At 47.9% G+C, this 25819-nt stretch overlaps 3 protein-coding genes across 17 annotated transcripts in view; 1 reads left to right on the forward strand and 2 right to left on the reverse strand.

Moving 5' to 3' along the window:
* LOC122826478 (coiled-coil domain-containing protein 136-like) overlaps positions 1–25819 on the forward strand; it is a 34926-nt gene that overhangs the window by 3231 nt on the left and 5876 nt on the right. For 4 of the 10 annotated variants that reach the window (XR_006369807.1, XR_006369806.1, XM_044108405.1 and 1 more), the window contains exons 2-9: positions 8507–8588; positions 8670–8849; positions 23635–23919; positions 24036–24110; positions 24256–24549; positions 24635–24752; positions 24858–25059; positions 25250–25384. Coding sequence is in view for 8 of the 10 variants with exons in the window: in XM_044108405.1 (XP_043964340.1) it covers positions 8732–8849; positions 23635–23919; positions 24036–24110; positions 24256–24549; positions 24635–24752; positions 24858–25059; positions 25250–25384 (1227 nt within the window). In the remaining 2 variants the exon portion in view is untranslated. Of the gene's footprint in view, positions 1–8506; positions 8589–8669; positions 8850–13955; positions 14045–21076; positions 22266–22287; positions 22761–22951; positions 23132–23634; positions 23920–24035; positions 24111–24255; positions 24550–24634; positions 24753–24857; positions 25060–25249; positions 25385–25819 lie in introns of those variants that run through there. The other 6 variants (XM_044108409.1, XM_044108410.1, XM_044108408.1 and 3 more) reach the window with 6 other exon arrangements.
* On the reverse strand, positions 1399–10423 carry cdhr5-rs (cadherin-related family member 5, related sequence). 5 transcript variants are annotated; one of them, XM_044108397.1, is made up of 15 exons: positions 9935–10423; positions 7002–7081; positions 6718–6926; positions 6593–6649; positions 6430–6511; positions 6248–6334; positions 6040–6150; positions 5721–5885; positions 5165–5255; positions 4976–5082; positions 4696–4896; positions 4497–4622; positions 3409–3487; positions 3125–3315; positions 1399–2183 (listed from the first exon to the last, which is right to left on the reverse strand). In XM_044108397.1, exons 4-15 carry the CDS (start codon positions 6610–6612, stop codon positions 1821–1823), a joined length of 1623 nt encoding a protein of 540 aa, XP_043964332.1. In that variant the 5' UTR covers positions 6613–6649; positions 6718–6926; positions 7002–7081; positions 9935–10423; the 3' UTR covers positions 1399–1820. The 5 variants fall into 5 exon arrangements, with proteins under 5 accessions (XP_043964332.1, XP_043964331.1, XP_043964330.1 ...); XM_044108396.1 differs by having other exon boundaries at positions 6430–6522; XM_044108395.1 differs by having other exon boundaries at positions 4497–4619; positions 6430–6522; positions 6718–7081.
* Positions 10742–18617, reverse strand: drd4-rs (dopamine receptor D4 related sequence). Of its 2 annotated transcripts, none has more exons than XM_044108415.1 (5): positions 18457–18617; positions 16729–17006; positions 16535–16647; positions 14325–14989; positions 10742–13046 (listed from the first exon to the last, which is right to left on the reverse strand). In XM_044108415.1, exons 2-5 carry the CDS (start codon positions 16966–16968, stop codon positions 12844–12846), a joined length of 1221 nt encoding a protein of 406 aa, XP_043964350.1. In that variant the 5' UTR covers positions 16969–17006; positions 18457–18617; the 3' UTR covers positions 10742–12843. The 2 variants fall into 2 exon arrangements, with proteins under 2 accessions (XP_043964350.1, XP_043964351.1); XM_044108416.1 differs by lacking the exon at positions 10742–13046 and adding an exon at positions 13975–14063 and having other exon boundaries at positions 18457–18581.

The raw sequence follows: 25819 nt of genomic DNA on the forward strand, positions 1-25819 counted from the left end.
GAATAATTTTAGTTGTATGAGTCGAACCGGCAGAACATTTTCAACAAAGCAGGAATCTTTAACCCTAATCCTTTTATTTTGAAATCGGGGTTGTAGTTTCCGGGGTGTGACACGTTCCTGCATGTTAGCTGATGTGTGGGTGTTTTTCAGTAAATTTTTAGGTTCCTCCTTAATAACAGAGCCGACTTGGACCCAGAACAGGGTTCTGGAGTGTTCTGCAGGGTCCAACTGGACTCAGACCGTTTCCTGGAGGTCAAACACTTCCAGTGATCCAAGACGGGTCAGAACCAGAATTGGGCAGTAGAAAGGTGGCCCTTTTGGTGGACCTTCAGTGACCCGCTCTGACCCAGTTCTGTAGAACCCTAGGCCAGTGGTTGCAGCTCATCATCATCACTCCCAGTTATGGAGATGAAGAGGACAGGAAATGATTCTTCGTCTGGTTTTGGTGCCCAGTGAGACGGGCCAGAGTTTCTGGATGACTCGGAAGTCTAAGCGGACCTTCCAGTGGTCCCAATAAGTTAAAGATGTTATGTGGAGCCCAGAATCAGAACTGGAACCAGTCCCAGTGGGTAAGCAGTGATTCACGGTGGGGACTGAGTAATCCTGTGGGAGCAGACAGATTCTGTTCTGCTGGTTGGACATTACTGGACCTTCAAACAGCAACCCAACAGTACCTCCTGGTCCACAAAACCTGGTTCTGGTTCTGGTTCTGGTGAAGTCATCCTGACTGGAGCTGGTCTTGTTTTCATCAAGCTGCTGATGTTTGGATGTTTATCTCCTGAATTTGTTTCTAATGTTAGAACTCCTCCTGGCCCAGAATGTTTACTGGAAGGAAAAACTGGAGGCAGTTGGAAATGTTCCTGAGACGGCTGCAGGTCCTGAGTTGCCCTCTAGGAGGCAGTAGTTCATCTGTGAACTGGAGGACAAACCGTTGTGGATGTTTCCACTTGGAGCCACTAGGTGGCAGTGTTGGGCCAATCCGCTGCTTTAATGAACACATAAACATTTCTTCTAAAGTTGATCCGGGCTGCAGCTGGTTCTGGTACTGGTTCCGGTTTGGGTCTCAGTAGCTCTTAGATGCTCTAGTGCTCATAAACTCCGTTATTAGCTCAGATAACTCGGGTATAAACAACATAACTATAACTATATTACAGATTTGTTTCCTCAAATATTGGTTTTACATGTTGCTCCTAATCTTGTGTTTTGAAGATCTACTTAACTCATTAAAAAATGAAATATTAAAGCTTCACTGTTATATGTTTTAAAAGTTTTACACTTTGGGTCAGTAAAACACTTAATCTTTTATTACTTTTAAAATATTTATGTTTTTCTGGCTTCTGACCAGATTCCTGAAGATCCATTAGAAACGAGGAAAGTTCATTTGGAGTTCAACTGATGGTTTTATTCCCACCTGAAACGATGGCCAGGCCTTTGGTTCTTAGTGTCACCAGGCAGATCTAATCAGCAGAACTTCTAAGAAGATCCGATCAGAACCATAGAGATGGAAAGAGGAAACAGGATTTCATTTGCATTTGTCTCCACCTCAAGATGCAGGGCACAGAGCTGGCTCGCTTTGGCCCCCTGGTGGTCGCTCTGCTCACTGCTGCTGGTATAGTTAAAGTCTCTGGAAAATCTTCCTGTTTTTGGACCACAATGTTTTTTGACACAGAAATTAAACATATTTTTTTCCATAAGTGATTTCTGAAGGGATTTTTCATTCAAACCACTAAAGACAAAGAGAGTATGAGTTTAAATCTGGGAATCAATCACATATTGCATGTCCCAGGCAGTCTTAATCTGTGATTGACTGGAACAATCTTTCAAGTGTCCCTTGATTGGTCAGTGTTAACATCCTTGTCACTCTGGGGCATCTCAGCATGGAGCTGCAGGCCTGCGGTGACGTCAGGTGACCTCTCCCAGCCGGACGCCACTCCTGCAGGTTTCTCTACCATGACGAACAGATCCGTCTGGAAGCGGCAGCGGCCTGCCGGATCGCTGAGAGAGACCTCCGAGGACGGAGACTGAGGTCTGGTCCTGCTGTCTGCTGCTGAGGAGGAGGAAGTTGGAGGAGGAAGAGACTGCCTCCGGATGTAGAGACCCTGTCTGCCGTGGAAGCTGCCCGACCGCAAGGACGCCTGACGATGGAGAGCCTCGTCCATGAAGCCTGGAGACCTGGAACTCACCTGAAGGTTAGACAAGAACCGGAGAGAATCAGTCTGAGGACAAAGAAACATCACCAGCATCCTTCTTCTGGGGACATCATGGCTACGGGATGCCATCATGTCCTCAAATGAAGGGAAATATCTCCCTACAGCTGGGACATCCTGCAGATGAAGTCATCAGTGGTGCATCATGAACAGCAGCGTCCTCCTGGTTGGAGGATGGATGGAAGCTGAAGAGAAAACAGAGAACCCAAAGCTGACCTTTGACCTCTCCAACACCCAGACTCCGGTGTTGGTGTTCAGCAGTTAGCGGGTCTGTGGTACCAGAATCAGTCTGTCGGTTTTCACCGTTGGCACTAGCTTGATCAGAACCTTTTGCTGACCCTCTTATAGATTGGAGCAGTGGTTCAGAGACGACTCCATCGTCGGGTTCAGAATCCTTTTCATGGTCAAGTATTTATTGCCAATCAGCTGCTGCAGATCATTCATCTTTAATGGTTCTGTTGGATCATTTAAGAGCCCTGGTCCACCGGATCAGGGTTCTGAGGTTCCTCAGGGGGCGATGGTGGTAGGAGTTTGCCCTGTAGTCAGTGAGTCGGTGGTTTGATGATGTTCACCCATCTTGCCTGCTGGTGGTAGAGCCCAATAGGTAACGATGTTGTATGGCAGCCTTGCTTCTGTCAGGCTGGCCCAGAGCAGCTGTGGCTACCATCCAGTAGCACTTTACAAGTACTGGCCATTTCCCATTTACCACCATCATCTAAACATCTGGTGTGAAGGTTGGTCTGTCAGCTTCGCCTGGTTTCACTTCCTCTTCAGGAGACGTGGTGTCTTCTGCTCCCTGACGCTGCCGCCGCTCTTCCACAGCTCTTTGCTGTCAGGACAACCAGGTTTGTTCCCAAAGCGCTTCAAAACAAAAATATCTCAGTGGATTCAGTAGAACTCGGCCATTTGATCTTCACCTTATGGTGCTTTAAGGTTGTGGTGGCTGGCAGGACATCAGCTTCCTGCGGCCGGCGCCTTCGCACGAATCGGAGCAGAAGAAACAGGAAGGCAGACAGAAACGTCAGCAGGATCAGCGCTGCGATTCCTCCTGCCAACCTGCTGTCCACATCCCCAAACAGCTGTTGCTCTGTGAACGCACCATGAGGCACTGGAACAGAGGGAACGTGTCAGTGAACGCACCATGAGACACCAACAGAACAAGTTGCACCAGAACGCCAGTGAGTAGGCACAATGTTCTCACCTGCCTGTCCTCGCTGCAGGACTTCAATGTCCACTGAGGCTGAAGCTTCCTCTCCTGATTCTTCATCCCTGGCAACAACCTGGAAGTCAACATTCAGAGCATTAGACCATGTGTGAGCTCCAGAACAGAGAAACTAAAAGCTCAGCAGGCCGAAGCGAGGAGCGTGGTTTGATTCAGCACCATTTAGTAGAGGAGTTCAGAAGAAAGAGAAGAGAACTCGACAGTTTTGTATCAGAAGAAAGGGAAATTTGATCAGATTCCTTTATCTAAAGCTGCTGGAAAAAGTTGCCAGTCCAGCAACACGGTTCAGAATATTTCTGGATTTCTGAGCAGAGCAGCAGAGAGACCAGCTGCTGCCTCGTCTCTATCAGGTTTCCTTTGTGATTCTCTGTAACGTTTCAGGAGAAACAGATAAAAAAAAGATTTATAAACCTGGAGGGAAATGGGTTGTGGCAAAAAGTTCTGAGTTTTGATTCTGGAGTGGTTCTGACAAAGATCCATAATTCAGCTTGTTAACCTGTTCAGGTGCTGTGCTGGTTCTGATCAGGTGGAACCAGATCCTGGTTCTGTTGGACCAGTAGAGCATTTATCCACTTGTCAACTGTAGTCAATGAAGTTATCAGAGTTTGAATCCATGTCAGACAAATATACTGGCCTGGTTCTGGTTCTGGTCAGAACCAGGATCTGGTTTGGGCTCTGAGTTTCTCCACAGGGGTTCCCTTAGTTTTCTGAGCTCTAACTGCAGGAGCGTTCCTTCACGGAGAGAGAGGTTTACCCTCCACAGAACTTTGGTTCTGATCGGGTCGGTTTCCTCCAGAACCCGAGGACGGACTGGGAGACAGTGTGGAGTTCTCTGCAGTGTTCTGTGATGTTTTCAACCTGAAGCCCACGTGACTGACTGTCCTCCAGAGATAAAAGCGTGCTGATTGTCCTGCAGGTGGAGCTGGAGTGGATTCACGCTGGGAAGCTTTTAGCCTCCTGCTGCTTCTGCTGTTTGACTTTCCGCCTCCACCCGAGAACCAGGAGATGGACCAAACATCACCCTTCACTGGGTTTTCTATCATCAGTTCAGGTGTGATTGAACTCGCCTGCAGAATGTGTCTGTCAAAGGCCCTCAGCTGGTCCGTCCGGGCGATCAGAACCCCCTCCTGGGTCACCTGGTACAGTCGGGACGTCGGATGGAGGAAGAACCGGATGTTTGGATTCACCCCCTGCTTTTGGACAGCAGTGATGAGTGGACAGGTGGGACTCGGGTAAGAGTACAGGAGGGCCTGTATGCTTTCTTACATCAGAGAAATCCTGGTCAGATACCTGGACCTGCAACACCTGGTTCCCATAGGTGGAAACGATGGAGGCGGGGCTTGAACTCTGGATGATGAAGCCTTTGAAGGTGGTTGTGTTAAAGACCGGCGGGAAGGAGTTCTCACTGAGAACCCTGACCACAACTGTGGCCACGCTGTACTTTAACCGGTCCTCTACCTGACACACCTGGACAGCAGCGGAAACGGGCAGATCAGAGACACGGTAGGGAGACTGGAACAGAAAGTGAAGGAAGTGCTGCTGTTACCATGACGGTGAGGGTGAAGTTTGCTCCTGGCTGATGCTCATCTACAGCTCTGGCTAGCCGGATCTCACCTGTCCTGTTGTCCATCACAAACTTGCCATGATTGTCACCTGTGGGCTCCAAAACACACCTGGTCACTCCTAGTCAGCTGTTCAGAGCTGTCATGTTGAGATGATAACACAGACTTCTCACCTGACAGGATTGTATACATGAGAGGAGCGTTGATGCCTCGATCGCCATCCCTGGCTCTGATTGGACCAGGAGAAAACTCCAGAACCGAGTCCTGAAAGGGGGAATTGGCACACCTGGAAGCTCAGGCTGTGTTGGCAGTTAAACCAAACTTACATTTCTGCCTGTGGTCTTTCTGTCACACAGGTTCTCCTCTTTAGGTTCCAAATGTGCTCAAAGAAAACAAATGTTTAAAATGGTGTCTGCTGTAAAACATCCCCACCCATCTGTCTACCTGACAATATCTTTGGTTTGTCCAATCATGTTGCAAGGCTAAAACTGAGGCCTTCCTTTCCTCTCCAGAACCTTCTGGGGGGGCCTTATCTGCAGGGAGTTCTGGTTCTCCTCGGAAACCTTGATAGGGGGACATCACCAGATCTTTCTCTCTTCTGTCAGCGCTTTGGTTTAAACATCACATCCCAATCAATAAAACAGCTGGGTTCTGTTCTGATCTTCATAGACCAACAGTCATTCCTTTACCAGAACCGGTGTTTTGGCTGTAGGTGTTGCTGCTGTTTACCTGCTGTTTTCTTGTGATGTTTGCTGTATAGGTTGGGTTCATGCAGATCGGGACTCTTGGGGACACAGGTGTGCAGGGCAGGAAGTGAGGATACTGGTCGTCAACATCCTCAATGTCGATGGTCAGAATAGTGGAGATGTTGAACTTCTCCTCAGTGTTTGTTTCCTTCAAACAGAACCGCCCACGGACTCTCATCATCAAATTGACTACACATTGACACTTTGACTATAATGATGTCAAATGATCTGAATAACTTCTTCACGTAGTGAAATTTGTAACGTTGGGCTCTTCCTGGAGCTGTTTGCAACTGAACTTTCACCTGTGCCCACATGATGATCTGTAGGCGAGTTCTGCTTTCATAGTCCAGAGGTTTGCTGAGCACCACTTTCCCACTGTTGGGCAAGTCGATCCTGAAGAACCATGCATCTTCCTGCAGGTAACAGACAACAGGTGATGTAACTTTCCTGACAAAGAATGAACCCTGAAACTTTGATGCTGAATGGGCCAGAAGTAGACGGGGATCCTACCGAGGATTGGTCGATGATGTAGCTGATCATATCTCCATCTGAGTCGACAGCCTTCACAGTGAAAACCACAGAGTTTACTGCTACAACCTGCAGAAGAATGAAAGACTGTAAGTGGTTCCTGGACAGGACAGTCTGTTGGATCATACAGGTTCTCCTTAAATCCATTTGTTGAGATGTTTCACCTCGCTGATGCTGAACGGTTGGATGGTCTCCTCCAGAAACTTTGGTTTGTTGTCATTTTCATTCAAAATCTCCACCAGAATCCTGTAGTGGCTCTGAAACCAGTTTACATTGCCTAACTGAACTGACTGGTGTGTGTATTTTGGTCGTGTTCTCTGAACTTACTTGTTTGATATCGTCCTCATAACAGGTGAGCTCAGCGATCAGAAACGGACCCAGAACCTGAGAAATAAAGACACTTTGGTTAATCAGACATGCTGGACTGTGTTGTAGGGGCGTCTGAGCCGTACCTCTCGGTCCAGGACTCTGGATGCGGACGAGTTGAGTCTGATGGTTCGACCTTCTAAGTAGAACCAGTTGGCATTCGGTCCAGTCAGGCATAGACGCACGGTGTTGGCTCCTGGGTCCGATCTGATGCTGATGTGTGAGATGAACTGACCTGCTGGACTGTTCTCCCTGACAGACGCAAAGATGTTGGAGCCGACCGTACACAGACTGGCTGAGGACCAAACAGAATCAGCAGTTAATGTACTGAAGGAGCACCAATAACTATTGAAGTAGTAAATGTTCTTACCTGCAGCAACATGGCAGGAAACTCTGAGAAGTAGCTGCCACAGCAGCAGACAGAACATCCTTGACATTTTCTTCCTTTACCTGTTTACGAAAGAAGCCATTGGATCAGAATATCTGGGTTCCAGCAGATGAAGCTCGACTCTAACAATCAGCATCATGGTCTGGACGGCATGGCTGTAGCCTGACACGCTGTTTTCCTCTCTTGCTCTCAGTGAAGACAGACGCTTTTTTCCTCTGCTCCCTCCCTGCCCTGCTTGCTTTGTTTTTTGTCTTTTTCCATATTTTTGGAGCCCTTCTTTGCACATCCTCCAAATCTACATATTATGGTTGTGGTCAACTGGTCTCTCAATGCAATTGATCAAATTTTTCGACGAGAAGACTGGGCACAGGGGCGCCCTCTTGGACACACCCGGCGGGATTCTCCCTTTATTCATGGTAGCAGGGTTTCTGCTGTTTGGAGCTTGTGGATACATGGCTTATCTACAAATTTGTGACGGACTTGGCTGAACTAGCAAGTACTCAGACTGTGTGGACAGAGACACAAGTCTTTCCTTTGGTTTGTTATTTTCTATGTATTTCCTTTTAAATCCTGTAAAGCACTTTGTATTACCTTGTTTCTGAAAATGTCCTATATAAATAGAATGACCTTTACATCAAGAGATCGTCGTTTGTATCAGCATAAAAACATAAACATAAAAACCCTATTCTGGATTAAGGTTCATTCCTGATTTTATTTATGGTGTTAAAATGATGATCTGAGATATGCAAGCCTTATGACAGCCATGACACTTCTTATAAACCCAGGAAGTGTCAAAGGTAATCTCCAAACTATTTGGAGTCCCAAGATTATTCCCAGAACCACTACGGGTCACGACCCCGAACAAGCCTCATCTCTCTAGAAACAAGATGGCTGCCGGACTGAGGTTAGCCAACCTGCATCTGGAGGAAGGACAAAACGTCTAGAACAATGTCCTCTGGACAGAGGACACCAGAACAGAGATGCTGAACATGGTGGAGGTATAATGATGTGGGACAGTTTTGTAGCAAAAGGACCTGGGCTCCTCTGTAGACCAGAGACCTCGAGTCGATGTGAGTCCATCTGTCCAATCTCTGAAGCTTGGTCCAAACCGGGTCATCAATAGAAGTGTGATCTACAGCAGAAAGGCCTAGTCAAAGTCCAGACCTCAGCTTGACAAAAAATTTTCTACTCCAGAATTATCCTGCATGTTCAGATCTGATGTGTTTCAGCGGGTCAGCGGTGTCCTGCGGTGAGGACGGCAGGTCAAAGCTGCCTGAGTCACGCTCGTTAATGAGAACGTGAGTAAACTGGAGACGAGTCGGGGCGCTCTGCTCGTCTTCATCACCAGCCATGAGCTTCAGCATGCGCTGCAGAACCTCTGCTGCAGCAGTGAGGCGTTCACTGACCACAAAGGAGAGTTCGCTCACGACTTTCAGCTAACCCCATTCCTTAGAAAGGATTTCTCTTCACTAAGTCCTTCATTGCAGGAGCTGCTTCACATTCCAGAAGTTAAAGTCCCTTCAGGACCAGCAGGAACCAGCAAAGTGTTTCCTGCTTAAACTGTGCAGGGTGAGGCAGAGTGATTATTCCTGTTTTCACTCCACTGATACAAACAGCTGTTTAATCCTTTAACTCCCATCCATCTTGAAGGACGGACCTGATCACCAGCAGCGGCTGCCGAAGAAGGAATAGACTGATGAGTACACCACGAAATGGTCATCTTCCAGCTTCTCCTCCCAGTCCACACTGGGGAACATAGCAGCACCCGGTCCTGTCTGTCCACCCCTTCAGGCCACATCTGGTCATCAACAACCTCTGCATGTACTCCAGGTGAGTCAGGTTGGTGAGTCCATATCTTCCTGAACCAGCAGCTGCTGCTGCCTGGCTCCAGGGTTGAGGCAGCTGCTGCTGGTTCGTGTTGGGAATTGTTCTCTCCATGGAACTTCAGATCTATTCAACAGCCTGAAATGAAACGGATGTCTTGATGCAGCTGAATGGTCGGAATCTGGATCAGATCCCTTTAGTGTCTGCTGAACCACTTCTCTATTCATGACCTTTGACCTCTGTCTAGTTCACCTTTTTGTTTTCTGGCTGAAAACCTGATTTTTATTTTAAATGTGCTCCAAGCAATTGATGCTGTCATGCTCACAGAAAAACAGGCCCACAGCATCACACGTCCTCCACCAAACCTACCAGAGGACATGAGGGGACCCGCCTGGTTTGGACCCGCCTGGTTTGGACCCGCCTGGTGGGCCAGCAGTTACTGATCCGATGACATGTTTATGTTTGTGATGGTAGGACAGGAAGCAGTTGCAGGCAGTTTTGTCATGGTTGTCATGGTGATGCCACCCTTTGACTGTCTCTGCTGTCACCCAGGGAATCGACTGCAGTCCGGCCTGGACGTAGACCTCTGTGTCATATCACTGGCCTACTTAAAGCCCAGCAGGAGCGGAAATCACAGATTCATAATTTAAGATTCTAGACACTCTGACCAAATACCAAATGGATCGTAGAAATTAGAATGAAATCCTCAGCTGCTTTATTGTGAACTATTAAATATGATGCTGTTCACTAAATTAATGTAACAACAAAAGATGGAGACTCATTTTCATCTTTGGCTCTTGATAAGCAGGAGATGAACGTCAATAAAGATAAAACTATAACATGCAATATTGGAGGTTTTTAGTGACTGATGAAAATAAAACAGACTTCTCTCATTATTTTGACATTTAGCATAAATAATTTAGTTCCTCCAAACAACTGATTTAGGGTCGAATGGAGAGAAAATATGTTCCAAATGGGTGCAGTAGAACATGAACCCAGTAGGTTCAGTGCTGAATGAGCTGGTTCTACTGGTTCTACTGGTTCCCGCTGGTCCAGTAAAGCCTCACATGGCCATAAAGTAAAACACTCACCTCTCCGTCCGGCTGGCCTGCGGTCGGCCGCTGTCTCGGCCTCGCTGGCTGCAAACCTGATTTGTCACAGATTCATGTCTTCATGCTTCGACTCCAGAGCTGGAAGGAGCTAGCTCTATCACAGAAGTGTGTGTGTGTGTGTCACAGAAGTGTGTGTGTGTCAGAGAGTGTGTGAGGCAGCATTAGAGAGCTTATGCAGCATTAGTGAGCAGGATAAGTAGGCCAGCAGGAGCCTGTTAGTTCCACCTGCTGCTGCAGCGCCTCGCTGTCAGCTGATTATCAGCTCAGCTCGACTCTTTCTCTGCGTAATTAAACTCATTCTGGAAGTGAAATCCCAAAAACTATGTGGGTTTGATTATTTGATGTTGGTGGAAGGAAAAACTCCACCAAGTTCTGCTGCTACACCTGGTTGGCTGGTTCTGGTCACATGAAGGCGGCCTGCTATGGTTGGACCACAGGGGGTTCTCCTGCTTCTGCTGATTAACCTGAATTTACAGTCTCATGAAAAAGTAATACCGGTAATACCGGTTAGTCTTAAATATTTTCATTTCCAAAAATGTTTGGGTCAGCTATTTCAGTTATATTCCAGCAGGACAATGAGGTTTATTGGGTTCAGTAGAAAATGTGCAACATGGATGAAGTAAAGATTTGAGGGGTGCAAAAATTTGTGCATTCCAACAGAAAAATTACATTAACATTTAGTAAACCCTGCTTTGCAAAAATAACTGCCTCTAGTTATTTTTGCTAGAGGCAGAATAACTTGGACCATTTGGACCATTCCTCCTTACTAAACTTCAGTTCAGTTGAGTTCAACTTTAACAAGATTCCCAGTTCTGGCATTGGCTACACAGCCCCAAAGCATGATGGGAGCTCCACCAAATTTTACAGTGGGCAGCAAGTGTTTTTGGAATGCTGTGTTTCTGGCGCCACGCATGACGCCAAACATCAGTCTACGTAACACTAACCCAAGATGTAGCTGGCTTGGTTGTGGCATCTTTGCAGAAAAGGCTTCTGCTGTATCACTCTCCCTCGCAGCCTCTTCTTGCTCAAAATGCACTGAATGGTTGAACGATGCACAGTGACACCATCTGCAGCAAGAGGAGGCCGGATGTCTGTGGGCTTTTCTTACCTTTCTTCTTCTCTGCCTCGGATATTTTTCTTGACCTGCCACATCTGAGCTTAACTAGAACTGTGCCTGTGGTCTTGATCCTTCCTGTGTTCCTCACAGTGGAAACTGACAGCAATTACGTTTGTATCCTTCCCCTAAATCATAGTGTTGATCTTTATTCTCAGGTCATGTGACAGTAGTTTTGAGGTCACCATGTTGTCGGTCTTCAGAGGAGACTGGCAACATCTCCAGTCTCCTTAAGTACTTTGTCTCATGATTTTATAAACCTGTCTATGAAGTTCAAATCTTAATGAGCTTACCAAACCAATTTTTGTTCCAATAAATGAGTGATAAGTAGATAAAACATTAAAAGCAACAAAATAACAAGGGTGCCTACATTTCTGCATCTATCAAATTTTGTTTAAATGATATGGCACATTTTCTGTTAGTCCACTAAACCTCATTTAAATACTGAAATATCACTGTGCCCATCAGTTATTTGATATATCAAATTGAAATAGCTGATGCAAACACCCAGAGATTTGGAAATGAAAATATTTACATCCTGGTTATTCTTCCTTGCTTTTATTTTTTGCTTGGCCCAGACTCTGCTTCCTCTCTCACTGTAGCTTTAGATACTAAAAACTTCCACATTTGGTGTCCAGCATAGTCTTGGTGAAATTGGGTAAACGCTCATAGTTTTTTCCCTGCAAAGAGCCCTGGTGGTTTTCCCCCACACATTGAAGAGCCCTGCAGTAAAACATTTCAACCGCCTGCCTAGTTCCTAGGAACCAGGGCGCTGGAGACCTTCGGACCTCCACAGCCAGTTGGGTTCCAGAACCAGAGATGGACCCGCTGAACCAGGAGCGACTCGGATCCCAGATGCTGATTGAAATCTTTTGACTCTGAAGCAGAAAGAGGTTCTGGTTGTGGTTCTGTCAACAGGTTCTGCCTCCTTATACAGTTAAAGGTTAATTTGTGCAGATGACATTTTGCTGTCTCAGCTGAGTCTTTGTCCTGCTGCTCTGACCTTTAATCCGCCTCTCAGGATGAAGTCTCAGGTTCTGCTGACCTCAGATCCGTTCCAGGCGCTTCGCGGCCCGTGACTCAGGACAAAGGAGTGGGTTTGGGATGTTCTGCCCCAAGATTTGTTATTCCACGGTGGAACATGGAGGGACTAAAACGGGTTCCAGGCCTGGGAATGTGATTCATGTCAACAGAAAACCTTGTGCTCCAGAGCAGCACAGAGGAAACAGGCTGATCCAGAACCAGCAACAGAACTTCTCTCTGCAAAACATGATGTTCACCCCTGCTGTTGTGTTTGACTCTGGTCCCGCCCTAAGTCGAGATGAGAACAGGCAAAGAGGACTTCAACTAAGCTGAAAGCCAGATTTCCTCTGTGCTTTAGGTTGGATCCATCTGGCCTCCAAACCCAGAAGACATTTAGCTGTAGTTGGTTTTGTTCTTCACTTCTTTATTGTTTTATTGTCCAGAAGGAGAACATCAGTTTCAGTTACATCCCATCATGCCCATTTTACAGTTTCAACAGCTGCAAGTTACAAAACCTTCTTCGAACATTCAGATTTCTGTTTGTCTCTGCAGCAACAAAGATGTCCACCCTGATCTGGAACAGCGTTAAAACATGGAACCACTCAGATACCTAGAAACGTCTGGGCCGCTCTAAGAAACACACTAATACTCTAAAAGAAGAGACTGTTTGACTTCAGAGGATTCAGACACCAAGCAGACGACTTCTGGATGTTGTGGAGAACGTTTGAGTTCATAGTCGACGCTTAAAGCGTCAAGTCCGGCAGCAGAGCAGCCTGTGAAAAACGTTCCTGAACTCTGCATTGAAGATCGTGTAGATTATTGGGTTAACAGCACTGTTGACATAACCTAGCCATGTGACCACAGAAATAAGGGTGGGGCCGATGTCACAGGAACGGCATAACACTTTGGTGACATGGACGGTGAAGAAGGGCGTCCAGCAGGCCAGGAACACGCCTGAAACACAAAGACAGTCTGACATCAATCACTGCAGCTTCAGAGGAAGATGTGAATTTTATGCTTCTTGGTGTGAAGCTCCCACAGTTTCTATTTTGACAGAAGCTACAGCTCAACTGAAGATCAGTTGGTGTCCTATTCTCATTCTCAGGGAGAAACTGTACAGAGAGAAACAAAGTATCAGCAGTGGGTTTAAATCCACTCATCTGGCTGTAAGTCTCTGTTATTCTGACAGGTCAGATCTCCATGCTTCACCCAGGCCTGGTCCACTGACTCCAGTCTGCTCCCTGGACCTGGCTGGACATCTGAAAGGCATCTAAACAAGCTGTTGCTGACATCTAAGGTTCATCTCCTGTTGGCTGGGTTTACCAACAGGGGATAACTAGCCTTTAGGGAGGGAACAGACTGCAGAGAAGAATAAAAAGCTAAACTCTAATGTTTGCCTCACTTGGTTCTGTCCATCAGCTGAGCTCAGTGGGCCGGCGCTGGACAGTGAATGTAACTCTGACTCTGATCCATTTGGATGAGATTTATAGCTTGTAAGAGTTAATCATTTTTCAGCATTAAAGTCTGTTTTTTATAAAACCGCATCTCATTACTTCTCAAGGTAATTTACACTGAGGGGTTCTGGTCGGGTCCTGAAACTGGTAAACGGACCTGGTGGAGCACAGAGACAGAAATGAATGAAGTCCAACACCATGAGAACCCCTTGCTCTGTTGTGGATGTGCTGCTGGGATCCTTGTCCCAGTTTCAGGAGGCTGTCTGGGAAGCTGCTCTGCATTGACTCTGAATTATGACCCTGCTGTTGATCGTCCAGAAACTGAACTCAGAATCTTTACAGATGAATGAGGCGACCCCAGCTCGTTAGCTGGAGCTCTGCTGATGCTTCACATGTGATCGTTGTGACTCTGGAGAAGATATCAAGCATCACATTGAGACAAACCTCCTGAGGTCCTGCAGCTGCTGCCTGGTCGTCTTCAGCACTTTAGGCTCTAAGGTCAGAGACCTTCTCCTCACTACTTGCAGAAGACATGTTTAGTGGTAGAGATGAACTCATCATAACATGTGGACCAGAACCGCCTGGCCATAGAGTGATGAGAACAAAGTTGTACTTAACAGGATGATAAAGATGTATTTAAAGGTGGATTCGTCAGTTTTTTAAAATAATTACTTAAATTCACAAAAAAACTTTTCAAACATATTTGGTTCATCCTGTCAGGAAATGTGGTCTAGGATTTTATGATTCAGTTTGAAGCTGTCCTGGTTCTGGTACTCACCAACAACAACCGGTAGAACCTTCATGGCCTTGCGCTCCCTCCCACTGACCCGGCTGGTCTTGCTGGTCCTTCGTCCTCTCTTAGTGGCGTTCTCTCTGCGACCGCTTCCCTCCCACCTCCCGGTGGCCTCGCCGTCCGACACACTGTCCATCTGAGTGGTCATCGGGTCGCTATCAGCTGCCATCACTGCCCTGTGCTGGTTTTCCTCTGTCAGCAGAGTCGCACATGGCGTTGCCATGGAGAATATGGATGGAGAGGTGGGGCTTATAGAAGGCACTGTGTAAACAACCTTCTCCTGGCTACCAGTTGTGTCTTTAGCTCTACGCAGAGCCGAGGCCAGATGAGAAGAGAGACCTCTCCGGCCGACCCGATGGGCCTGGGACCGGCTCCGACTGCTCCAGCGTCGCAGGCCGCGGAACATCCAGTAATAGAGGATCAGCATGACTGGACAAGGAACGAAGAAGGAGCAGACTGATGAGTACACCACAAAATGGTCATCCTCCAGCTTGCAGACCGTCGGATCCCGACCCGGCACCTGGTTCAGACCAAAGATGACTGGGCTGGCCACGCCTAGAGATAGGACCCAAGTTGCGGTGATGAGTGTCAGTTGGCGAACACTGAACTGATTTCTGTTGTATTTTAGGGGCACTACGACGGCGATGTACCTGCAATATAAGCAGACATACTTAACTCAGACTAAAGTTTAGAAGACCCCATGAAAGGAAACATCATGGAGTTTACTGGATGCACTGAACTTTTCATCACACTGATGAGATGTTCTGAACTCTGACAGAATGGGTTCATATGTTCTCTCTCTGCCTTTAAGAGCTGCAGAAACATCTAGTCATGTGCCAAACGACAGCCTCTGCTCAGCTGCTAGGCTTCAAATATAGCTTCTCACCCTCAGTCCTAAAAATATGTATGTGTGGTCACAACCATGTTTGATTCACTGAGGTGTTTTATTACATTTTCTAACGCTTTGAAAGTTGTTAATTGGACCCATTTTCACTCGTCAAACTGGAGGACCAGAAAAGAATCTGTTATCTCCATAATGAGTTGCAGTTTCATTTATTACCATGGAGAATGGATGAGCAAAAGTTCATTTTTCTGTCTCGTGAACCAAAATGTGACGTCTCTAGAAACATGTTTAATGGCTGAAACTTTTAATTTAATTGTTGTGGATAATGAAGTTCTAGTAGAGATTTGTAGAGGACGATGATCATTTACATGGAAATGTTTCCATTAAACCTGAAGGCTTCTGTCTGAAAATGTTAATGATGATTGGTGCCAGGCAGCTGCTAATTAGGTCTTATAAAGAAGGAAGCAATTAGAAGCAGACAGTGTCTGGATAGAAGCAGCATCAGGACCAAAGAGATGGAAGTTGAGCTGTTTGATGCAGGAATCATATCCAGAGTCCATCCGTCCATCTGTCTGTCCGTCTTCTTCCACTTGTATGAGGTCAGGGGAATCCAGAGGACAGTTTTAGACTCTCTAATCTCTGCTTGCGGTTTCCCAAAGTGTTCCAAGTCCAGGAGGGATATTTAGTCCGCCCAATGAGGCCTGCGTTCTTGCCTCTTCCACATCCCGTAAGGATGAGTCAGGGTAGGAACTAGATAGACGAGATACCAGTGTCATCTTTCAGTTTAAGTTTCCACCACTACATCCTTGAACAACACCTTCATTACTGTGGAAGAAACCCTGAGTGTCCTGCCACTAAGAACCAAGACAGCAAAACACCTGAACTCTTTCACTTAGGGCAGAGACTAACCTTGGACCAGAAGACAGCAGGCAAGGTTACTCTAGGGTTTAGACCCTCAGGTTCCAAAAACAGACTCTCTCCTTTTCACCACACCTTGAGAACGAGGCCATGGACACCTCAACCAGAACCAATGACAGAAATCAGACTTGAATGAGTTCAACCTGGAGAGCAAATGAGCTCAAACTTGTCCTGAAAATGTGAGAACAGCTCTTCATTTAGTAACTTGTAAGCTTGGACACCCTCTGTAATCTGCAGGTATACACTCCAAAACACAGTAGGTGTTACCTGACAACCTCTCTATTGGAAGAGACAAACTTTGAGCTAAAGCATCTTTTCTTGAACCTTCACTCCCATGGGCTTGCTTGCTCCTCCCTGTCACCCTGCTTCAGATAAGAGAATATGTTGCGTAACATGAAGGACGATGGGTCGGAGGGTTCTAGGAGCAACTTACCGGTCTACGCTGATGGCACACAAGTTCAAAATGGAGGCAGTGCAGAGCATCACATCCATGGTCATTAGAGCGTCACAGATGGTGGTGCTCAGAGTCCAGGTTCCTCCCAGGAACTACAAACAGTCACAGTTCACAGTCACAGTCTGTTCCTCATGAACATCATCACCTCTCCACCTCCAGAACACCTGACTGACCTCAGAGTAGACGTAGAGCGGTAGCACGAGCACGGCCAGCAGCAGGTCGGCTACCGCCAGGCTGATGATGAAGTAGTTGGTGGCGGTCTTCAGAGAGCGCTCTGTGAGGACGCTCAGACACACCAGAACGTTTCCCAGGATGATGATGAGGATCAACAGGACACCAACGACCAGGGCCAGGTAGTTGTAGTCCCTCATGCGAGCCTCTCCTGCAGGGCTGCCTGGTGTCACATTTTCCATGATGGAGAGCTGGGTTAGTGTTGGCCTGTAGCTTTCATCTGGAGAACATTGAGTCAGAGGGGTTGGAGGGTTAACAAGAGAATGATAGCGGAAGGGAGCTCACCTCACTCATACCCAACTAAAGTAATGGCTCACAGGAATGACCAGAAACCCCAAAGCTTCAGAGGTCACCCACAGAAGGTTAGCAGGTCAGAGGTCATGACCCTGAACCAGTCTGAGGCAGTCAATGTGAGACCATCAGCTGAGGCTCGGTCCAAACTGGGTCAACAACAAACGCAGCAGTAGAGCAACAATAGAGTGGCCTAGTCAAAGTCCAGAGAACGATAGTCATTTGGGAACCAGCATGAGGGGACTGGATACCTTGAGACGAGCTGGACCGCCTCGTGGTGTCGTCTGGGCCAGAACCTCTGACCCGGATCAGCCGGTCCACCGAGGGTCGTCTCATGTAACTAACTCATGTAACTCTGACGAAGAGGAGGGTCATGTTGAGTCAGTAACCATAGCAACAGGCATGAAGGCGGGTTCCTCCATGTGAAGTAATCATGTTAATCAGAGCGTGGAAGACAGCGGGGGCGGAGCCTCAGCAGGTGTTCTCCAGGTTTCAGCAGGACCGTCATGGGAGATATGGATCATATGTGCAGCAACAGGAAGTGACATAATGAAGCAAGGAGGTCATCAGGTTATGATGAGGTCACATGACACTGAGGCGTGTTTATAATCCATAATCTTTTCATTAATATAAATTAGGAGCACATCTGTCACATCTGCTGTAATCTGATGAAGAGGAACTGAGCTGGGGAAGGTCATCCTTTCACATTAAAAGCCTCCAGCATAACATGAATTTACATTAAAAGTCAAGCAGAGAAAATGTCTGTGATTCACAAACGGGTCGCGGACATGAACCCCACAGAGACCAAAACAGCAGAACCCAAAGGTCCGACCAACCGGCCAATCAGAGACCAGCCCCCCGACCCACTGCTTTGGAACCGGGTCGACTCCAGAGCTTTCTGAATGTCCCATCATTTCAACCAGATTGACATCTGGACTTTGACTAGGCCCCTGCAGCAGCTTGGTGTTTCAGCGCATTCTAAAGGTTCTATTGTGTTTGGGATTGTTGTTCTGGTGATGACTCAGTTTGGACCAGCTAACAGAACCCGGGCTGGCCATCTCAAAGTCAGTCTGTCATCAGACGTTCGAGGAATCAGAGTTACGTTTCCTGCCGTTTGCCAGTAAAACTAAAAACTTAAAGATAATCAATAAGAGCAAATAATAAAAACATTTTCCAAAATCCATAAAAGACAACAATAACCCTGGAGGCAGAGACAGTCCTCAGTCTGTCTGGACCTCCTGGTTCTAACATGGTTGGCCGGATCAGAACTTCATAAAGTTCTGCTGCAGTACCAGCTGGTTCTGGCTTTGATTGAATGAAAGTCGACATTTTAGACGAGAACCAACAAAACGTAGAGAAAGAAGAAGAGTCAAACTCACAGTTTCAGAGCTTCCTCCTCTTCTGTTTTTATTTCCTGTCTCTCATGTCTGGGTCCGTCCTGTCTGTCCTGTCCATCCTGTCCATCCTGGCCACCCGGTCCGTCCGTCCGTCCTCCACCTGTAGCTGCTCCCGGCTCCGCTGAATAACTTTCTGCTTCTATAAAAAGATTCAGCATCCAAAGCCTTCCTCCTCTTCCTCACTCCCTCTCTCTCTGCTGCTGCGCTGGGATTGGCTGGCAGTCAGCAGCGATGAAGACTGCCTCCTCTTCATCAATCCAGCTGGATCCTCCTCCTCTGCTGCTGGAACCAGAACCACCAGAACCACCACCTCATCACAGGTGAGTGAATTAATTGGGGCTGCACAGCGGCGCAGTTGTTAGCGCTGCTGTTTTGTCCTGAGTTCGAGTTTCAACCTGGATCTGAAATCTGAAAACAAAGAAAATTCGACTTAATATGTAAAATGTCCATCAGCGGGTCAGAGGTCATCTGGTGAGTAAAGAGCCGAGTTTTGATCAGCGTAGAGCTGACGTCACCCAGCGGCAGTATTAAGACAACTGGACCTAAGCTTGAGCCCTGAGGGACACCGTAGTGTAGACCAGAGGTGCCCAAGTTAGTGGTGAAGCCTCTGTCTGCTTTAGATGTTTTCCGTTCTAGAACACCTGCAGTACCTCCTTTGTCCTCCAGGGGCTGCAGCAGCAGGAAGACACGTGAGGGCCAGGTTGGGGACCTCTGGTTCCGACCTAAGGTCAGGCACTAAGATGTTCCTGAAGCCAGGCGTGCTCAATAGAACCAGACTAAGGTCCAGTAGAAGTTTGTAGGCTCTGCTGATTCCTGTTAACCCCAGACGGGTTGGTTCTGTGACACGGGTCTGGTGGGGTGAAGGTCCTGCTGGTCCTCTGGTCCAGGTCCAAAGGTCTCTGTGGGTCTATGTGGCTCTGCCGGACTGGTGCCGCCTCGTTGAAAGACCTGAGGTTCGTCTTGGTTCCTTAAAACTTCCAATATTCTTCAGGAGTGTTTCTCACATGGAGGGAACCTTCATCCACAAGCCAGAGCCTCTTTAGGACAAGACCGAGTCCAGTGTGTGTACTGGCTGAACTGGGCCGGGACCAGACACGGAGTCTCCCTCGCTGGTGGAGATCTGGAGAGGTTTTAAGGACAATAATGTGGTCGGGTGGGGTGGTGCAACATCTCCCTGTGAGATCAACTGGGGTGACCTCTGTGACCTCCGGAGGTCTGGTCCTTCGGCCGCTCCGGAGGACCAGACCTGATTGTTCTGACTCTCATAATGGGCTGAGAGGCGAGGAGGATGCTGCTCATGCTAATCAGTCTGTGTTATTAGCATTTGTGAGAGGAAGCTGCAGAAATGCTCTTTTATCCTCATTCATCCTGCTGGACGCATGTTTCATAAATAATTCATGACCGAATTGAGTCTGGAGAAGAAAAACTCCCCAGTTTAACTAAACCTGCCAAAGAGGCTGCAACACTTTTATTAAACTGCTGCTTTGTTGGAAAACCTGCCGCTTCATTTAAATAACGGATTATAGAGCGAAGCCGGACTAATGAGGTTCAACACGAGCCGCTCACGCATTTCATTTGGTTCCTAATGGAGGCCATATTTATCCATCCTCTGCAGAGCCGATCTTCGTCTGGAAGAGGTCACTGAGCAGGTTGACCATCAGCAGCCGGACGAGGAAGGCCAGCAGCTTCAGTCGGTGTTTCCTCTGGGTTTACTGCCGGCAGGGACCCATCAAGAGAACCCGCTCTACCTCAAAGGTTTGATGAGGATTAATCCAGAGTTGGGTTTCTGGAGGGAGATGGCTGAAGTATTTCTGAACCACTGGACCACAAATTGATGCTATCAAACTAGTAATAGGGGTTTTATAAATAAAAACAACTAAACAATCTATAAAACAACGATGATGATTGCAGTTCTAAAAATATGCATGATGATCCAGTCATTGGTTTTGAGGTGAACTCATAGGGAGAGTGATGGAACCAGGTGAGGAAGATTGGCTCCCATTGTCCACGAATGAGGATTAGAAATATGAAATTTGTGGATTTAAATTTAGATTCAGTAAACGGGAAGAGGATCTTCTAACGGACAGGAAGCCTCTGGGAGCGGCTCATGTTCTCGTACCTGGAGCTGTGAGCAGGTTCTCCAGATCTCCCTCTGATGGAGTCAGAAGGTTGGAGAACGAAGGTTTGAATCTGAGCAGCAGAGATAAAGCTGCTGGTCACATGACTTTCCATCAAGTACAGCAGAGAGCAGCCATCGTTGTTCGCCTTCATCACTGTGCTTTACAAATGAAACCGCTTCCTTTACATCAGGCGTTGTTGATCCGGAACGGCTCCAGATGTGAAAATGTTGGACTGCAGCCTGATCAGAGGAGGAGAAACTGAGATGAGCTTCATCTTCTGCAGAGTGTTGCTCGGACCTGTAAACTGACCTGGTGATCAACGACTCAGCCTGGAATCTGCCAGACACTAAACTCACTTGTTTAGATTAAAACATGGAATCAGAATCCACATCTGTGAATAAATTACATTGAATTTAAATGAATGAGCAGATGAAAAGCTTCCTGTTCCTCTGCTGCCACCTGCTGGTCAGGAGCTGCAGTCTCACTGAGAGCCAACTGAGGCTGTGGAGGAAACCAGGTGCACTTTACCTCCGTTCTGCTTTCTGAAGGTCCTCCCACTGAAATCAGTCTGAGTCTAGACTTTGACTAGGCCAGTGCATAAAGACGTCTCCAAACAGGACCTAGAGTCGGACTGTTTGAAGTGATGAAAAATACGATAGAAATGGAAAAATGCTGAATGTATATTAACCAGAAACTTTTCAGCTTTTAAACCTGCAGCTTCCCATTAATATAAAAGTTTTGCAATCATAGATGGGGTCAAAGTTTCATCCAATAACTCCATAAACATCAGATTATCATCTCCACCTATTTACCTGGAATCATCATTTATAACTTTTATTCATGTATTGAACTCGATGTCTTCTCATTTAAAGCCTTTTTTCAAATGTTTGTGATTACGTCATAATGCTAAAAGCAGACAGCAGTCATCAACTCTGCAGCTGCTCTGAGAAAGCACAGGGCGACAGAGGACAACATTTCTGGCTTAGACATTAGAAAGAATGTTGACTTTGTGTTATGATGTATCCATTTTTACTAATAATGAGTGGAGGACCCAAAAAACTCCAGTAAATTTAAGTCGTTACGCTTCACTTCTGGTAATAATAAACGCTGGTAACTATGGAAACTGAAGCGCTTCGAAGATCTAAACCGAGAAACTGAGGGCTGCAGAGAAGAACTGGACCGGATCACACGAGGTTCTGGAGAGTTTTGATGGACCTGAATATCCCAGACTGACTGGCCGACTCTTCCTCTGTTTCTCAGACTGGAAGTCTCTGTTGCCTAGCAACCATTCCAGACGAATGGAGGCAGCTACGGTTTCCAGCAGTGACGGACACCGAGCAGCTCTGAACCGGATCTCGGGTCTCGTTCTCCCGTCTGCTGCGAACGGAAGGCTCTCCTGCAGCAATTCGTCAGACCTCAGCTGATCGGGACGCTCGGAGGAAGAGGAGGGAGAAGAGGAAGAGGAGTTCCTCACAGTTAAACGTCGCGCCTTGCGGCTCTGCTCTGTATTCCCGTCGTGAGCGGCCAGCGTTGGTAGCATCGAGTGACGTCAGTCGGCATCGCAGGCGGAGCGGACGCAGAGGGGGAAATATAGGACACCGAGGAAGAGGAAGAGGAGGAAGAGGACTGCAGTAATCCAGAGAGAAGCAGAAAGCAGCAGCTCTTCATCAGGTACGTCTTCATCGCCTGCTGCAGCAGGTTCAGCTGCAGCAGGTTCAGCTGCAGCAGGTCAGCTGCAGCAGGTTCAGCTGCAGCAGGTTCAGCTGCAGCAGGTTAAAGGAGCAGTTCAACATTTATGATGATGAAACTGAAGCAATGAAAACAGAAAAGCAAGAGAAACGAGATGTTCTGGTACTGGGGTTTTGGTTCTTGTTCTGGTTCGGGACTGGTTCTGTTTCTGGACTGGTACTGGTTTTGGTTCCAGACTGTTTATTGACTGGTTCCAGACTGGTTTCTGGTTCTGGTTCTGGTTCTGGTTCTGGACTGGTTCTGGTTCTGGTTCTGAGGTCAGTGGGTCCGCAAGAGCATGTTTTGCAGTGAAACATGAAGAATGATTTCTGGTTCTGACCGGTCCTCTGTTGACCCACCGGACCTGATTCTGGTCGGAGACGATGTCGTCTTCTCCTGTGGTCCAGAGGGTTGGAGTGGAACACCCAGAGGTCAGAGGTCAGATCTGATCAGATTTTATGAAAAATGTTCAGAATGTTTTTCTGCTCTAGTTTTTGCTCTGGATGTTCAGATTGAGAGATTATCAGTAAACCCATTAAAATATGCATAAAATAATCAAATCTTTAATGACCTCCTCGCTGCCGTCCTTCTGTCTCTGATCTCCTGTCTGTCTCCGCCTCCCTCCTCAGTTTTCTCAAGGCCCCTGCAGGATGAAGAAGGTACTGCGTCTCTCTCAGTCCGGAGCGTGACCTGACCCCCGACCTCCCTTCCGACACTCTGCACCGTCAGACGCGGCTCCTCCTGCATCGGTCGCATCATGGACGGCTTCCGGCTGCCGCCCGTCATCGAGGAGGTGCTGGACCCCTCTGGTCAGTGATGAAGATGTTCTGCTAGTTCTGTGAGGAAAGCGTCAGTCAGTGTTGATGAGTCTGGACGGGTTCTCTGGGCGGTTCTGGAGGTCAATTCTCCAGGAGGTTGTTCGGCCATCTTGTCCTCCTAAACCATCATCAAACATCCAGTTGTCCATTGCCAACACCATGTTGAGGTCTTCCTCCTCAACATGGTGATGAAGGTGATGGTGGTGATGATGATGATGATGATGATGAAAGTGGTGATGAAGGCCCAGTTGCTCTAACGTTTCAGTCTTTCATGCAGGACTCGGGACTTTATGCTGCCGTCTTTCTAATGTTGATTTTGAAACATTTAAAATAGTTTTCATGTTGGATTGATTTATTGATTTCTGCGGTAAGGAGTTTTCACCACCAGAGGGAGCCAGAGGACAGACTCCTCAGGCTGGTTCTTCAGTTTCCTGATATCTGGAGCCAGGAAGCTGCTGCAGCATTTCAGGAACTGCTTGTGTTACTGTCTGCAGATGAGCTGTGTGAGCCGAAGGAGGACAAACCCAGCATGCTGGCCGATACCCTGACGGCCAAGGAGAGGGAGTCCATGGAGGAGAAGGAGGAGCCTGAAGGAAACGGAGAGAAGGGCCAGCAGGAGGAAGAGATGGAAGTGAAGGAGAGGGAGTCTGAAGAAGAAGATCAGGGAGAGGAGGAGGACCTGGAGGAGCTTAGAGCTCAGGTGCTGCAACTTCTCCTGGAGCTGGATGAGACTCGCGAGGTTTCTCAGCGACACGAGGAGAGCTTCATGGAGCTCCAAGGTGAGAAGCTGCAGGATTGGTCACCTGTTGTCATAGAAACACCACTGACCCATATTTAATGTGAGCTTCTTTAAAAGCTTGTTGACCTCCAGTTGCCCTCTGCTTGTCCTCCAAAGGTCTGCTAGATGAGGAGCGGCTGGCGAGCGCCCATCAGGCAGAGAGCTTCACCCGGCAGATCCAGAGGCTGCAAGGTGGAGGAAGCCACACACAGACTCTGCTGGACTGAAACTGGGTTCCAACCCGGTTCTGACCGGTCCTCTGAGCGTATGGCCGCTGCCTGGCTGGATTTTGGCTCTGACTGACTGAGTCATGTCTCGCTCTGTTTGGTTGTTGCAGCTCAGCTTCGGTCGGCGCAGGAGGAGATGAGCAGCCTGGAGGAGGAGAAGGAGAGCGAGCTGGCGGAGGTCCAACAGGAGCTGAGCTCGGCTCAGGAGGAGGTGCTGGTGCTGCAGCAGGCGGCCGAGGAGGCGGCGGCAGAGAGGGAGAACGACATCGCCTCCCTGCAGGAGGAGCTGTGCCGCCTGCGGGTGGAGCTGCAGCGCCTGCACGCCACGGCGGCCGAGTACGAGCTGGAGGTCACCTCGCTGAGAGCCGAGCTGAGCATGAAGAGCCGCCGCACGGCCCTGTCAGGTAACCTAGCAACGCAGCTTAGCGACGCAGCCTCATGTCTGGACCAGTTGGGAATCTGCTGATTGATGGGCGGTGGTGTGTTCAGGTGATGTGACTCAGCTGCAGGAAGAGTTCATTTCTCTGACCAATGAGCGTCAGACTCTCAGCAGCAACAGCAGGGAGTTGAGCAACAAGTTGGAGCAACTGCTGCAGCAACGAGACATGTGAGTGGTTCTGGTCCAATATTCAGCATTAAGACTGAAACTTTGCTGCTGGTTCTGGTTGGTGGTGAAGGACTGGATCAGCTGAATGTTCTCACACTTTTTCAGGTGTGGTGATTCGTACCTGGAAGTCAGAGCTGAGGGCCAAACTGAGGATGAGGATCAGCTAAAGGCGGATTCCTACATCACTCTGTCCCAGTCCAGACCCAAACTGCAGAGTCTGGACTCGTCAGCGGTCCAGGATGAAATCAGGACTCTGAAGATCCAGCTGAGAATGGCAGAGGAGTTGGCTGTCAAGGTCCAGCTGGAGGTATCGGGTTTAGCTCCTGTTGCTTCCTGCTCTCTGGTTTTCAGTAGATTCTTAGAAATGTTTGCTATTTTCGGGATCAGCTGGTTGCTTTTTATCCGCTGGTTAAACTCAGTTGTAAGTTATGGTGTCATTAATACCAGCCTGCCACTGCTGTCTGATGAACACCAGGTGTGGATGTTCCCTGTGTCAGTGTGAAGGTTTGAAGAAGGAGCTGGAGGAGCTGCAGCAGCTGCATGAAGGCAGCCAGCAGGAGCGAGCAGCTCTTCAGCTGCAGCTGCAGAGCTGCAAGGCGGAGCTGCAGGAGCTGCTGGGACAGAAGTTGCAGGTAAGAGGTCAGAAGGTCAGCGGGAGCTGGGTGGTCCTGCTTTGAAAGTCAGACAGCTCAGGGTTTCTGAAGTAGTCGGTGAGGAACAGCAGGTTCCCTCCAAGGTAAGAACAAAGATCTGCTAGGTGAAACCTCAGATGCCTTGAGAGTCCAGCCCTCTGTTGCCATGACTACTGTCCGTGTGTGTGCATGCTGGCTGATAACTCTGCAGCAGACCTTTAAACTTTTAGTTGCAAGCTTCTTAACATTTTTGAGAACATTTGTTTTCTCCATGTGTCTGCTAAACTGACTGATGGAAACCGTCTACATGTTGATCTGTCAACAGCAGTCTGAGCTGGACCCGGGACGAACTTTGACCTGGAAACTTCTGATGCTCACCAGGACTTTAGCTACCTTAAGAGGTTAAAGTTGGTTTGAACTTGAACCGAAAAGCTT

This window comes from Gambusia affinis, linkage group LG23 (assembly GCF_019740435.1).
Source record: "Gambusia affinis linkage group LG23, SWU_Gaff_1.0, whole genome shotgun sequence".
NCBI lineage: Eukaryota > Metazoa > Chordata > Actinopteri > Cyprinodontiformes > Poeciliidae > Gambusia > Gambusia affinis.